General features: G+C 47.9%; 1 protein-coding gene across 1 annotated transcript in view; it reads right to left on the bottom strand.

Moving 5' to 3' along the window:
* The window catches only part of LOC119185209 (guanylate cyclase 32E-like), a 150,475-nt gene that overhangs the window by 19,750 nt on the left and 115,382 nt on the right, over nt 1-15,343 (bottom strand). Inside the window, exon 18 of the mRNA XM_075870105.1 lies at nt 8,062-8,185. Coding sequence (XP_075726220.1) covers nt 8,062-8,185 — 124 coding nt within the window. The remainder of the gene's footprint in view (nt 1-8,061; nt 8,186-15,343) is intronic.

Below are 15,343 nucleotides of genomic sequence, written 5' to 3'. Positions count from 1 at the left end.
GAAGAAGGGACAAGAGTTGCCTTCTTTGTGTCGGCGATAGCTAAACGGCAACAGAGGGCTGGAATGAGTCTGGCGCAGGCAATATGGCCACAGGTGGCATCATAGCATTGAGCTGGAGGTGAGGTGCGTGTTCGGCGAACTCTAGAGGGCGCAAGAGGTCAACGTCTTGTATGTTACCCAAACATTCTCCGCGAAGTAAGGTAACTGGCGACGATAGCGAGTTCGCGACGAGCATGGCGGTAGCACCGGATTCCATGGTGAGTATGGCAAAGGGCAGGTGTAGGCTACGGCGGCGGGTAAATACGTCAGACGGGGTGAACAAAACAGTTCCGGCAGGAGCGGCCGTACAGGTCAGGGCTACAAGGGTGGATGTTCTCGGTGCTATTTCCGTATCTGCAACAACGACAAGTTTGTAAGGTTCAGGAAGAGAATCCACCAAACAAGAGGTTGGCAGCGGTGTAAGGACAACTTCTGCACGTGAGCAATCTATGATGGCCCAATGACGCGAAAGAAAGTCCCATCCAAGAATGACTTCGTGGGAGCATGATACTAGCACAAAAAATTCAATGGCATAATGTTCACCTTGGATAATGACACGTGCAGTGCACACAGCTGTAGATTCTATGCACTGCGACTTGGCCGTGTGGAGCATCAGGCCCGAAAGAGGCGTCGTCACCTTTTTCAACTTGCGGCATAAGGTCTCACAGATTATGGAAACAGCGGCCCCTGTGTCGATTAGTGCTTGTGCGGCGGTCCTCTCAACATTGACATCAATAACGTTTTGCGGCGAGAAAGATGGAGGCCTTAAGCTGTTCGAATTGTATGCAGCTGTTGCCTCCGGAGCTGCAGCGATCAGTTTCCTTCTTCCGTAGCAGGTCGGCGACGCATAGGTGACAGGGAGCGTCGTCGGGGCGATGGTGACCGATGGTTTGCGTAGGGTTGAGGACCGTCAGTGGTGTACCTTGATGGCGTCCTAGACGACGACGCCATTGGCCTGCCCACGGTGTCGACTGGAGGGGGATCTCGGCGACAGTGGCGGGCGACGTGTCCAGCGATACAGCAGGCGAAACAGATGGGCCTATTATCCGGCGTCCTCCAAGTTGCCTGAGCGACGGTAAAATGGAGCTGAAGATCTCGCGTAGGGATACGGCGCAGCAATTGGGGTTGTAGGCACGACATAGGGTGGCGTGGAAGGTTGAGCATATGGCATACGCTGTTGCGTAGGACGAGCAGCGACGGCGGCATACGTGAGAGGCGTAGTGACTGGTGGTTGCTGATGCACCGGCGGAAGGGCTTCAGCGACTTGGGTTCGAATGACGTGTTGGGGGTCCGGTGTTAAAGCTTGCGTGGGCTCATGTGTCAGTGGCAGCAGTGATAGCTGGCGCGCTACCTCTTCGCGGACGAAGCCCTTGATTGTCGAAAGCAGCGGCTGCTGATCGGTAGGATGGGCAGCTAGGTGCAAGCTTGCGAGCGTGTCTGGCGTCGTGAGGGCTTGACGAGCAATTGCGCGCTGCCTACGCAATTCATCTAAACTATGACAGAGGGAAACGAGGACCGCAATTGTGGGGGGATTTCTCGCGAGCAACATCTGAAAGGCGCCGTCATCAATGCCTTTCAATATGTGCTGGATTTTTTCTTCCTCAGGCATGGTAGAGTTGATGCGGTTGCATAGATGCAACACATCTTCAATGTAGCCCGTGTAGGTCTCGCCTGGTTGCTGCGCACGGTGACGTAAACGGTGCTCGGCTTGAAGCTTGCGTGCCGCAGGTCGTCCAAAGACATCCGTAATAGCCGTCTTGAATGCAGACCACGTAGTAATGTCAGCTGCGTGGTTATTAAACCACAGTTGCACGGTGTCCGCAAGGTAGAATGTGACGTAGCCCAGCTTACTTGGGTCGTGCCATTTGTTACTTGCGCCGACTTTGTCGTAACTCGCCAACCAATCTTCGACATCCGACTCAGTGGAGCCCGTGAAGATAGGAGGGTCACGTTGAGGATACACGGCATCGCAAGTGACATGGACGGTCGAAGGTCCCACCTGGAGAGGCGTCTCGGTGGCCATGTTCGTGTCACGTAGATGGGGAAGCGTACGGGAGCGAAGTTCCAGGTTTGTACGGGAGTCCACACACCTCCACCAGATGTCACGCAGTTTATTTAGGTACAGACCTACTGGAAGGCCGAGGAACGCCAGAAGAGCGAGGAACGCCAACAGGCCGAAAATACAAAACAAACGCAAGCTCGGGTCGCGCGCGTGCACCAACGCTGTGGCTTGCCGTTTCATGCTGCTTCGTAGTCGTTCGCATAGTTCCCTACAATATATTTTTTACTGTTGAAATAAAGGATGGGGATTTATTTACAGGGTGAGGATGATGTTCGGCAGTCGCGGTAAAGATGGAGTCCTCAGGCCGCACCAGGCAACGTCGTCTTCCTGTTCTACCTACCCGGCACATACTACAGCCCGGCTCATACCGTAGCAATCCCCGCTTCACAGACGAAGCCCACTGGGCGAGTTTGAGTCACTGGAGAGATAAAATTTCTTAAGGCGAGCCACGTGCACCAACTGCGTTCGATTTGGCCGACGAGAAGGTGTCAAGCGGGCCACAACGTACGTCAAGTCAGTCAAGCGATCTAAAATGACGTAGGGGCCTGTGTACTGCGGTAAAAACTTCTGACATAAACCAGGTTTTCGTTGGGGGGTCCACAACCACACGAATTCACCTTTGCAGAATAAAATGGCATCATGGCGTTGATCGTACCGTTGCTTGGAGCGATCTTGTGATGGCAGTGTGCGCAAGCGAGCAATTTGGCGGGCGTCTTCAGCCCGGCACAATGTTTCGGCCATGGACTCATCGGTATGGAGCTTAAATGGGAGGATTGTATCAAGGGAGCTGCGCGGCGATCGAGCGTAGAGCAGGTAGAAGGGTGTGAAGTCCGTGGTCTCGTGCTTCGCTGTATTGTATGCGTAAGTAATAAATGGTAAGATCTCATTCCAGTTTTCGTGATTGGATGCGACGTACATAGCGAGCATGTTAGTAAGAGTTCGATTGGTGCGTTCTACAAGACAGTTCGTCTGGGGATGGTATGGTGTCGGATGTCTGAACTGAGAAGTGCAGAGGCGAAGCGATTCTTCCACAGCGTCCACGATGAATTGGCGACCACTGTCACTGATGATTACTTGAGGTGGACCATGGTGAAGAACAACGGAACGTAACAAAAAGGCAGCGACACCATCAGCTGTAGAAGATGGTATCGCAGTGGTTTCGGCGTATCTGGTAAGGTGGCCGACGCACACTATATTATCCAGCGGTTGTTGTTTGAATATCGCGGAAACGGGCCCAATAGGTCGATGCCCACTTGCCCGAAAGTCGTAGTAGGCGGTTCTACGGGGTGAAGAAGACCGTGCAGTGCACTGGTAGGTCGTTTGTACCGCTGGCAGTTCTCGCAGCTCAAGACGTATTGTTTCGTAAAATCTCACATTCGAGGCCAGTAAAAACGCTGCTGAACTCGATGCAAGGTGCGAATGAACCCAAGTTGTCCTGACGTTGGATCATCGTGCATTGTATGGAGAACGTCGCATCGAAGACTTTGAGGTACAAGCAGTAAATAACGTGCGCCGGTTGCTGAGTAATTAGTTTTGCACAACAGTCCATCACGAATGCGAAAGCGACCGCTGCCTTTGAGATTCCGAGCGTCAACGAACAAAGGGTCTAAAGATAAATCAATCAATTGTTCTCGTTTGAAGATATTGGCGTCAGGAAACATGTGAGAGACCGCAGCAAACAGACGTCGAGGGTATCTGCACTGTCCTTCGTCATGGTCATAGGCAGGCGAGAAAGGCAATCAGCGTCCGAATGACGTCGTTCACTTGTGTACGAAATGCTGAAGTCAAATTCTTGAAGGTGTAAAACCCGTCGAGCTGGGCGGCCAGAAGGGTATCGGAGGGTAACAAGCCAACATAATGAATGATCGTGTGTCACAATCATGAATGGACGACCGTAGAGGTAACATCGAAGCTTCTGAATGGCGAATACAGCCGCTAAACATTCTTGCTCTGTCACCGTATAATTTATTTCAGCCTTGCTTCGAGATCGACTTGTATAAGCAACAACATGCTCTGCATTATCATGGCGCTGAACAAGCACACCTCCAATGCCATTTCCACTTGCATCACTGTGCGCTTCTGCAGGAGCAGAAGGATCGAAATGACGAAGAATACGCTCAGATGTTAGTAGAAGTTTCAGTTCAGAAAATGCAGCATCACAATCAAGTGTCCATTCGAATGGACTGTCTTTTTGCAACAAGCTCGTCAGTGGGTGTACTACGTCCGCGAATTGGGGCACAAAGCAGCGAATATAGGAACATAGGCCCAAGAAGCTGCGAAGTTCTTTCAGTGTCTGGGGCGGTTTGAATGTGCCGACTGCATCGATTTTGCGGGGATCCGGCCTGACACCATCTTTGTCAACTAGGTGACTGAGGACTAAAGCTTGTCGTTCACTAAACCGGCATTTATTAGAGTTCAGAATCAAGCCAGCCTTACCGACACAGTTTAAAACAAGGCTTAAATGGACGTTGTGCTCTTAAAGGTACGCCCAAACAAGACGACGTCTTCCCGGTAGCATAAGCACACCTCCCATTTAAGACCACAAAGGACAGAGTCCATAAATTTTTCAAAAGTGGGAGGCGCGTTGCAAAGCCCAAACGGCATCACATTGAATTCGTACAGTTCATCAGGCGTCACGAATACGGTCTTATCCTTGTCTGAAGGGTGCATAAGTATCTGCCAATATCCTGATTGTCGGTATAGTGAAGAAAAGTACGAGGCCGAGTGTAAGCAGTCAATAACATCGTCAATCCTAGGCAGCGGATATACATCGTTTTTGGTCACGGCGTTAAGTCTTCTGTAATCAACGTAGAACCGCCAGGCACCATCCTTCTTCTTAACCAAGATGACTGGTGCTGCCCACGGGCTACACGACTCTTCAATGACACCCTTCTTCAGCATTTCCTGAACCTGGCCGGCAATAACTTTTCTTTCTGATGACGACACTCGGTAAGGCTTTTGTCGGATCGGATGGGCAGTGCTGGTGTCAATCAGATGGTGAGCACAAGAACACGGTAAAGGTAGTGGCTTCTCCTCTTGGCAAAAGTCAAACACAGAAGCATGTCGCCTCAACAGATGGCGTAACATCCGCTGCTCGTGTGACCGCAAAGTGGCGCTAATCATGCCTAGGATCTGCGACTCGTAAGAGCAACTGCACTTGCCAGAGACTGTACCTTTCTCGCTTTCATCGTTGTCAACGACCGCTACAGAACCTTCAGTGGAATCGTCGAAGACGCCAAGCTTCATTCCTCGAGGGAGCACAACCGGCATTGGCGAACAGTTCAGTGCCCACAGAAAGGTTGCTCCTTCATCTACAGATACCAAACAACGAAAGACGAGTATGCCTTTCTTTGCACAATAAACGATGGCAGGTTCAACGATGGCGTCAAAAGATGTGGCAGATTCTGAGGCGAACAACGCAACTGACCTCATTGACCATGGCGGCACTGTCAGCTCGTCGGAAACAATCAGAGCATCCTTCGCGGCCTGCGGCGCCTCATCGACGAGGGCAGGAACAATGTCACCGCTGACGGAAAGTTCACCGCTTCCACAATCGACGAAAGCGCCACATCCTTGGAGAAAGTCAGGACCGAGAATCACATCGTGGGTACAACGTTGCAGCACAAGAAACTCTGTTGGTTAACACCTTTCCTGCCAATAAGACATTGACGGCACAAACTGCGACAGGATGGAGTACTTCCCCACCAACACCATTAAACCTTGTTAATTCGCCCCAAGAAAACATAACTTTGCGGCCAATGCGACTTTTGAAAGAAAGACCCATAACTGATATCGTAGCACCAGTGTCCACCAAAGCACTTGTACAAAAGCCATCTATTTCCACACGTATCTTGTTCTTCGACATTATAACTGGCGGAGGCATCTGAGGCAAATCCTGTTGTGCGATCTCACCTCCATCGGTCGCGCTGGCTAGTTTCCCGGCGGCGGCGGTGATGACAGGCGTCGTCCCGGCGAAGGGGAACGATGCAGTCGGCCAGATTGAGGCGTCAAACTACGGTCAGAAGCAGGAGAACTGCCACGGTGATTTCCCCGCCGTGAGGTACTCCTAGAATAGGCGGGCCAATGACCGTTCTTGTGACCAGTGCCCGCTGGCGGAAACTCTGATGGGGAATGATATCGGGATGGTGGCTCTCTCTGTCGTCGACAGAACCGAGCTATACGCCCGGCAATAGGGCAACGGTATCACACAGGGGCTTGGTGGTATGCATTGTACTCCTGGAAGGCATTGCGCCGACGTGGTGGTGGTACAGGTGCATCTTCCTTCGGGTCGTAATAGGTGTTGGCTGGCTGATGGGGGTAACTGAAGCGGTCTTCGTACCTCGGCAGCGGGTAGTTATTGCGCTGTGACCTCGGTGGTGAGGGTGGCCTGTAGTTCCAGTCATCGATGCCTGCTGCAGCAATCGACATAGGAGGGCGAGACGAAGGCGGTGCGGGTGTAGCTTCGTAAGGCGTCAGGCGAGCGTGTCGAGTGAGCTCTTCTCGAACAATCTGGCATATTGTCGACGCGAGATCAAGCGGCGTGTATTCGTCAACACTTGCCACGGTGGTTACATTTGGTAGGCGACCGAACTTAGGGGTGATACGTCGCATCTTCAGTGTCTCGAATGTGCGACAGTGGTTTATGACGTCGGTTACCGTAGCAATGCTGTCTTTGCTGATGAGGAACTGATACACGTCCTCTGCAATGCCCTTCAACAGGTGGCCAACATTGTCTTCCTCTGACATACAAGGGCTGAAAATCTTGCAGAGCTTCAAGATTGCCTAGACATAGGTCGTGTACGTCTCTCCTGCGATCTGAGCTCTCTGCAGTAACGTTTGTTCGGCCTGCTTTCTCTTAGCTACGGAGTCTCCGAAACACGCTCTTATTTCAGAAACGAAGCGATCTCATGTCGTGAGGGCATCTTCGTGGTTCTCGTACCACACGAGTGCTGTGTCCGTTAAGAAAAATACTACATTGGTCAGTTGGGTCGCCGCGTCCCACTGGTAGTATTTGCTCACCCGTTTAAAGTGTGTGAGCCAGGCGTCCACGTCCTCGCCAGATTCGCCACTGAATGTGCAAGGCACTATCAGATCCTGACGCAACCAGGGACCAACCGCACGCGAACCTGGCACTAGCGGTGCTGCTGGGACTGGTAGAAGGTCTGCAGCTGCGGGGATCCGGTTTCCTTCTTCGCCGAGAGACATCTCAGCTGCCAGTGGTAACGGGAGCAGTCCACCAAGGCGGCGGCTTCGTTGTAGATCAGGCGCTTGAAGCGTCATGTTGCTTGGTTGGTTACCCAGCACCGCCACCACAAAACTGTTACGGTTGAATTAAAGGATGTGGATTTATTTACAGGGTGAGGATGCAGTTCGGCAGTCGCGGTAAAGATGGAGTCCTCAGGCCGCACCTGGCAACGTCGTCTTCCTCTTTTACCTACCCGGCACAGACTACAGCTCAGCTCATACCGTAGCAGTATATATATATATATATATATATATATATATATATATATATATATATATATATATATATATATATATATATATATATACATGTGTGTGTGGTGTGTGTGTGTGTGTGTGTGTGTGTGTTTGTGTGTGTCACAGCAAATCGCCCAACACAAAGGATGACCCGGACGGAAAAGAGTAGTAACTGCAACATTCTTGGCCACAGATGAGTGGATACCATGCCACAACAGAATTACCAGAAGCTGTTTTGCAATTATATAGCAATAACGTAGTTTTCCAATCACATTTAGGTGAAAGCTTTACAGGTTATTGGCTTTAACAATATGCTCGATGGGAGGTGTACGATTTCAGAGAGCTTAATCATTGTTACATAACGCATGCCACGAGACCCTTTCATTGAAGTAAATCCACACGAGTGCACCTGCACCCCAAGAACTCGGCGTGGAAGGCTAAGTGATAAATTTCATCGACCGCCTTCGCAAGTTACCCACCTGCAGTGGCGATGACACTGCCGAGAGTGCTGTGAATCCGACGATGTCGCTGAAATAGATCGTCACACTGTCAAAGCTCTCGGCCTCCACTCGCTCGCCTCGCTTCAGTTGTTCTGCTACTGACCTGAGGAAGAAGACAATGTGGAACATTGCACAAGTGAACTTATCAGGGGTTTATAACAGGTAAGCTTTTCGCGCCGGTTGTAAAAAGATCGGTGTGTACAAAGTACTCTGGTCAAAAACGTATATATTATGCTCACTTGCGACTCCTCAATCTGCGATGTGACTGCCATACACTTCTGGTGAAGATGCACATGTATGCAACTAAGGCATCTTCACCGACTCCTTGCAACAAGTGTTCCGGCCTGGCTGGCCACCCCGCCTCGACCATTGCATTCGTGGACTCTACCATAAATAATTATTACACTTTATACACAAAGAAAATTTACATTTTTACGTTTTAAAGATCCTATAAATATGCCTAAGGACAGGCTCTTGCAAAAAAGTAAAAAAAAACAGACGGGAATGTATTTTTGACACAAACTATTAAAAGTTACTACTACTCACCGTAGGTCAACCAAAAACAAAATGGCAACAAATGGCCGGCAAACACCAAATAATGTTCCTAAAGAGCCGTAACCAGTAATTAGCAAAACATTATAAACCTTAGAGGTTAATCAAGTGATAAACCCCGCAGGCTGCACATTCAAGTTTTTTTGAATCATCTGTGCGGAATGCTTCAGCGGCACGTACAACGAGAGAACACTAGGAATGATAAAAAGCATTAGTGGCTTCATGACTGCCAAGCCATTGTAGCCCCTCGCGAATAACGATGCGTCCGTATATTTACGGCAGATATTACCGTTTGGCTTCAGCGCGAGTTCTTGTTTCTGGAGATGGGGCATCCGCGTTGAGCCAGTGACTGTTTGTGGTATAAACAAAATCTCGCTGCACGGAGACACAACCGAGAGACAACCAAACACCACCTCACTAAAGCTTAGCAACTACCTAGAAGCAACCAGATTAGACTTCTCAATTATCAAGTTTCACTGTTCCAAGCCTTGCGCAACTTTGCACAATCTTTAGCATTTTTTAACGTCTCCGCAATAGATTGCACCACAAGCTCAGCAGTTATGTATATTAAAGTTGGTAGATTATCAGGACCATTCTGTGATAGAGTTTCCTAATATCAACTTGACAGGACTCTGGCACTGCCGTCTTTCGGAGACCATGGTAATAATGGGTAGTACATGGATTTGACTAATCTTCATACTTGCGGGCGGCGAATCCCACTTGTGGCTTCTTTTATTACTGTGTTTAGGTTTTGTCTAGAAGGAAAGAACAAACCCTTTTGAACTTCGTGACCTCGTTTGAAATACTACGCCTTAAACAACAACGTGGTTAAGCGTAAGTAATGAGCATTTCCTGATTTTGTTTCGTGAAAAGACAGCTTAAAGCTGCACGAAAACATATGGAGCCAGAAGTACGAAGATCAGACAAATCCGTGTGCTACTCACCCTCCCTATGCTCACCGAAGCACCGTGCATTGCAGCACCCATATACACAAGAGCCAGAGTCCCGTATAGTGTTTATTTAGAAAACTCTAAGGTATCAGTGGCGATGACAGCTTTATTAATAAGACCTAACAAAGATCGGAGCCATTTGTTAGGCCTAATAGATTAGGCAGATTTAGTTGAGCGCTCACAGCAGCTCTGTAGACGTAGGTAGCCTGCCAGTCATTTCCAACCGAGGCTTCCACCCGCTGAGCCGTTGCGGACCCTCAAACACGGTGTGCCCTCAACTAAATCTGTCTCTTGGCGCTCTAACAAGTGGAAGGGGGGATATATAAATTTTCGAAAGCGCAAGCTTCTACTTGTGGCTTTTTTCTACTTAACGTGAGCTCAGAAATCGGAGCCATGCTTACTCGCTCCGCTTGTACAAAGAAAAAAGTTAGGGCATTACACTATTAAGAAAAAAAGTGAGGGCAAACTATAATGTAGACGTAGAGCGCTATGTGGTCACATATGTCATCACAGTTGGAGGATTGCTAATAGTGACACGCAAGAATTTCACGGCTTTCAACAAAATATATTGCGTAATATTTAAAATTGCACAAGTGGGGTGATTTCCCGCCGCTGTGGTGCAGTGGTCAAAGTGCTCAGCACCCGAAGGTTTCTGGTTCCATCCCGGTCGCGGCGGCAGCTCATTGGAAGCGAAACGCTAGACGCCCGTATACTGTGAGATTTCATTCGCATTGAAGAATACCCAACGGTCAGAATATGTGGAGCCCTCCTCTTCTGAGTCACGCATAATTACATCAAGGTTTTGGAACACTATACCCGAGATATTATTAGTACAATGGGGGCTGCTAACAATCCCCTGAAAGTCTAGTGAAACCAGCCTGTTTAGTGTCAAATGACGCTGAAGGAGAGGAGACAGAGAAGGTCAGCAGCTTCACTGCTACTTCAGTTTTGACACCAAAAGTGCGCTGTAGATGCCATAATTGCGGCAGTACGCTCGCGACCATGTCGCTCACGCAAGCATGGCTCTCTTTGCAGTTGATGCCGCTTATCGTCAACCCAACGTTATCAAGCTTGGAACTACCAACTTTTCCTGATCTGCCGTGTCTGCAAGCATATGACGTCACTTGGAACACCCAGTGGGACCAGCCTAGTCGGACAACGCCGGAAACCAGCCGCAGCGTGGATATAAAGCCGTCGCCGAGCACGCCGGACTTCAGTGGGGGCGGCAGTACGCTCGCGATCATGTCGCTAACGCACGCATGGCTCTCTTTGCAGTTGATGCCGCTTATCGTCGACCAAACGTTATCAAGCTTGGAACTACCAACTTTTCCGGATCTGCCGTGTCTGCAAGCATATGACGTCACCTGAAACACCCAGTGGGACCAGCCTAGTGGGACAATGCCGGAAGCCAGCCGCAGCGTGGATATAAAGCCGTCGCCGAGCCCGCCGGACTTCAGTGGGGGCGGCAGTACGCTCACGACCATATCGCTCATGCACGCATGGCTCTCTTTGCAGTTGATGCCGCTTATCGTCGACCAAACGTTATCAAGCTTGGAACTACCAACTTTTCCGGATCTACCATGTCTGCAAGCATATGACGTCACTTGGAACACCCAGTGGGACCACTCTAGTGGGACAACGCCGGAAGCCAGCCGCAGCGTGGATATAAAGCCGTCGCCGAGCCCGCCGGACTTCAGTGGGGGCGGCAGTACGCTCGCGACCATGTCGCTCACGCACGCATGGCTCTCTTTGCAGTTGATTCCGCTTATCGTCGACCAAACGTTATCAAGCTTGGAACTACCAACTTATCCGGATCTGCCGTGTCTGCAAGCATATAACGTCACTTGGACCACCCAGCGGGACCAGCCTAGTGGGACAACGCCGGAAGCCAGCCGCAGCGTGGATATAAAGCCGTCGCCGAGCCCGCCGGATTTCAGTGTGGGCGGCAGTACGCTCGCGACCATGTCGCTCACGCACGCATGGCTCTCTTTGGAGGTTAGTTATTACTCAAAAACAAGTTATCGTTCTAACTGCATTTTTCTTGTTGTGCTGCCGCTCCAACTGAGGTGTTGTGAAATTCTGTGCTCTTTGTGGTCGTATCTAGAAGTGTTACTTTATGTTGATGTTGAAACAAATCCGGGCCCAAGCACTCAGGAACTCCTTCAAAAAATTTTAGACAACCAAAATCAAATGGAGGCCAGGCTTGCTAATATTGAGGGCAAAATTCAATCTCTGGCGCACCACTGTGGGAGGCTCCTTGGCCTCAAAGAAACCGTCGGCAACCTAGAGCGAACTATCCAGTACCAACAGCAAAGAATAACTACAATGGAAGATAAAGCCCGACAGAACAATTTGATTGTATTCGGTATTCCGGAAGCGGAGAACGAAACGCGAGAAGATATGCAGTATAAGGTGCTAAAAAGCGTATTCACTAAACGTCTTGGTGTCACTGTGTCGTCCGTAGAGCGAATCCATAGACTTGGGCGAAAAAAGGCCGATAAAGACAGACCTATTATCATGAGGCTATATGACTACAACGAAAAAATTGCGATAATAAACCAGTGTAAAAAATTGAAAGGACCAGAGATCAGTATATCCCATGATTACTCAAAGGAAACTCTTGAAAAACGGAGGTTACTTTGGCAATCAGCCCAAAAAGACAAGAAAGAGGGAGCGAAAGTCAAGCTTGTTCACGACAAGCTCGATATTAATGGTACAATGTACACGTGAGACAAGCAGTCGAATGCTCGGGCCAGAATTCGCAGTAATAATGGAACTGCTTCGCGGGATCGGGACTGACAGCAGGCGAGCAATGGAATTAAGCTACTAAACATAAAAGCCCAAAGTGTCGTAAACAAGCTTGAAGAACTGGAGTGCGTATCGTTACAGCATGATCCACATTTAATTGCCATAACTGAGACATGGTTAAACGAAGAGATTACGAATGACGAAGTATTTCCCGGTTCATACAGCGTAATCTGTAAAGATATGGCAACGAGAGGGGGTGGTGTGGCATTGCTGATCAAAGGTTTCATCAAGTATGAGCAGTTACCCCTTTTAGATGACCACGAAAGTGTTTGGTGCAAGATATTTCTTGACGAAATAGCTGCAATAATTGGCGTTATTTATAGACCCCCGGGAAGCCCGGTCGAATTCATTCAAAAAATATATGATCACTTAACAGCCCTAACTAGTACCAAAAGCCGGATAATAATGGTTGGGGATTTCAACTTGGCTGGAATAGATTGGGAGGCGCGCATTCCTGGGCCCTTAGAGAAGCCTCACGCGGAATGCATATTGGAAACTATGGCAACACACAGTCTTATTCAGGTAGTTGACAGCCCCACGCGAATGCAAAGACAGTGCCAGAGTTTGCTGGACCTCGTATTTTTGTCAGAGGAAACGCTTCATTACACAGTCGAAATTGAGGAAGGAATCTCTGACCATAAGATTGTCGTGGCCACGGTTCAAATTGCGAATAAGGGCGTAGTAAAGAATCCGATCGTGAAGGTTTACAACTTCAAACGCGCTGATGACACATCCATTCTTGATCTACTAGAAACTGCTCTTGATAAGATGCCCAGAGGAAATAACGTTCATGAACTTTGGGAATACTTTACACTTACTGTGAGTGAAAGCTTATCTCGTTTTGTGCCGAAAAGAAAGAAATGCTTACAAAAAAGAAACCCGTGGGTTAATCGACATATAATTCATTTGAAACGACGACTGCGCCGGACACGACAAAAAAGACCGAGAAACCCCGTTGCCATCGCTACGCTTAGTACCTACGTACGGAAGGAGTTAAAAACTGCTCAAAAGCATTTTGTTTCAACAACGTTGGCTGATTATTTGAAAAATTTACCTCAGAAGTTCTGGAGATACTTGGTTGGGTCAAAGCCGGCTACAACCAGTGTAATTTTAAATGGAAACATTTGCAGTGATCCAGTTTCAGTTGCTGAAGCTTTTAACAATTTCTTTAACAGTACATATACTAGCCCGACGGACATGGCCTCGATAAGTCAAGAACATGGTAGCCATTGTGAAGATGACATTGTTATCTCTAAGGAAGGTGTAATTGAATTGCTTTTAAAATTAGATGTCAAGAAGTCTTCAGGGCCTGATAAAATACCGAACGAGTTTTTAAAGCGCTATTGCGAATGGGTTGCATTATTTTTAGTCAAAATTTTTGCCTCCTCATTGGAAACTGGTGTTGTACCGAGTGATTGGCTGCTAGCAAGGGTTGTGCCTGTGCCCAAGGTTGGAGACAAGCTGATGGTTGAAAACTATCGCCCCATTTCCATTACATGTACAGTGTGTAAACTTTTAGAGCATATAATTGGTAAACATCTTGTTGCGTACTTTGAAAATAACAACCTCTTTTACAACAAACAACATGGTTTTCGCCGACGCCTTTCAACTGTGACACAGTTATTTGAAACCATTCATCACTTTGCTGCAGCTATGAATTCGAAAGAACAAATAGATGTTATTTCATTAGATTTATCAAAGACTTTCGACAGGGTATGTCATGCGAAACTTCTAAATAAATTACATGGTTACGGTGTTAATTTACAAATAATTAGGTGGATTCAAGCTTACCTGACGAATCGTCAACATTTTGTGGAAATAGCCGGCGAACATTCATCTTTTTTTGCCCATTCCTTCTGGTGTGCCGCAAGGGTCGGTTTTAGGCCCAATTTTGTTTCTGCTGTACATTAATGACATTGCAAGTGGTGTACATCCCAACATTGAAGTGCGATTGTTTGCCGACGATTGTATTTTGTTTACACGCGTCAAGACTGTCTCTGACCAAACTTGTTTAAATGATGCCTTAAATATTATTCACAATTGGTGTGCAAAATGGGATATGGAAATCAACCCTAAGAAGTCTGCCTGCATGACAGTCTCAAACAAGAAAACGCCTTTAATGTTTGACTATACAGTGAATACTAACCAAATCAAAAGATCCACCCAAATTAAATATCTTGGTATGACAATTACAGATACACTAAATTGGAATGCACATATTGACAATATCTGCGGATCAGCGCAGCGGAAACTTGGACTACTGAGACGTAAATTAAGAGGTGCTCCTCCTGAGGTTAAACTTCAGGCGTACAAAACTATTGTTCGGCCTACCTTAGAATACGCTAGTATGATCTGGGACCCGCATCACCAATATCAAATATATAAACTGGAGCGTGTTCAGAGGCTAGCAGCGCGATTTATTTTTTTCGTTTATGAGAGGAGGCAGTCAATAACAACCCTACTCACTGAGGTTAAACTTCCTCAACTTGCCATTCGTCGAAAAATCACTCGACTAAAGTTTTTATATCAGCTTTTTCAACAATAAGCTCAATTTAAACCCTTCTCTCTATTTGCGTCCCCCAGGAAGAGTCTCATCAAGACCAATCACCCACACGTAATTATGCCCTACACACCGAGAATTGACACATTTAAAAACACTTTTCTTGTCAGAACGATTGTCGACTGGAACTGTCTTGCCGCCGATTTCTTTGAGAATGTAGACACAGTTGAATCTTTTGTTGGTAAATTAGAATTGTCATTGTATGATGTAGTTCCCACTCTGTAGCAGCCCGACAGGGCTTACAGTATTGTGAATAAATAAATAAAATAAATAAATAAATATTACTGGTCAAAGTACTTTGCCTAACCAGATGATGCATAATTAATAATTCAGGGCGGTTCCTAACTAGATATCTTTGTCACGTGGTGGGTTTGAAGACGATGTTGTAATG

The sequence above is a fragment of the Rhipicephalus microplus genome, chromosome 7, assembly GCF_043290135.1.
Source record: "Rhipicephalus microplus isolate Deutch F79 chromosome 7, USDA_Rmic, whole genome shotgun sequence".
Classification (NCBI taxonomy): domain Eukaryota; kingdom Metazoa; phylum Arthropoda; class Arachnida; order Ixodida; family Ixodidae; genus Rhipicephalus; species Rhipicephalus microplus.
The sequence above is the reverse complement of the archived record's forward strand: the minus strand, read 5'-3'. Positions and strand labels throughout refer to the sequence as shown.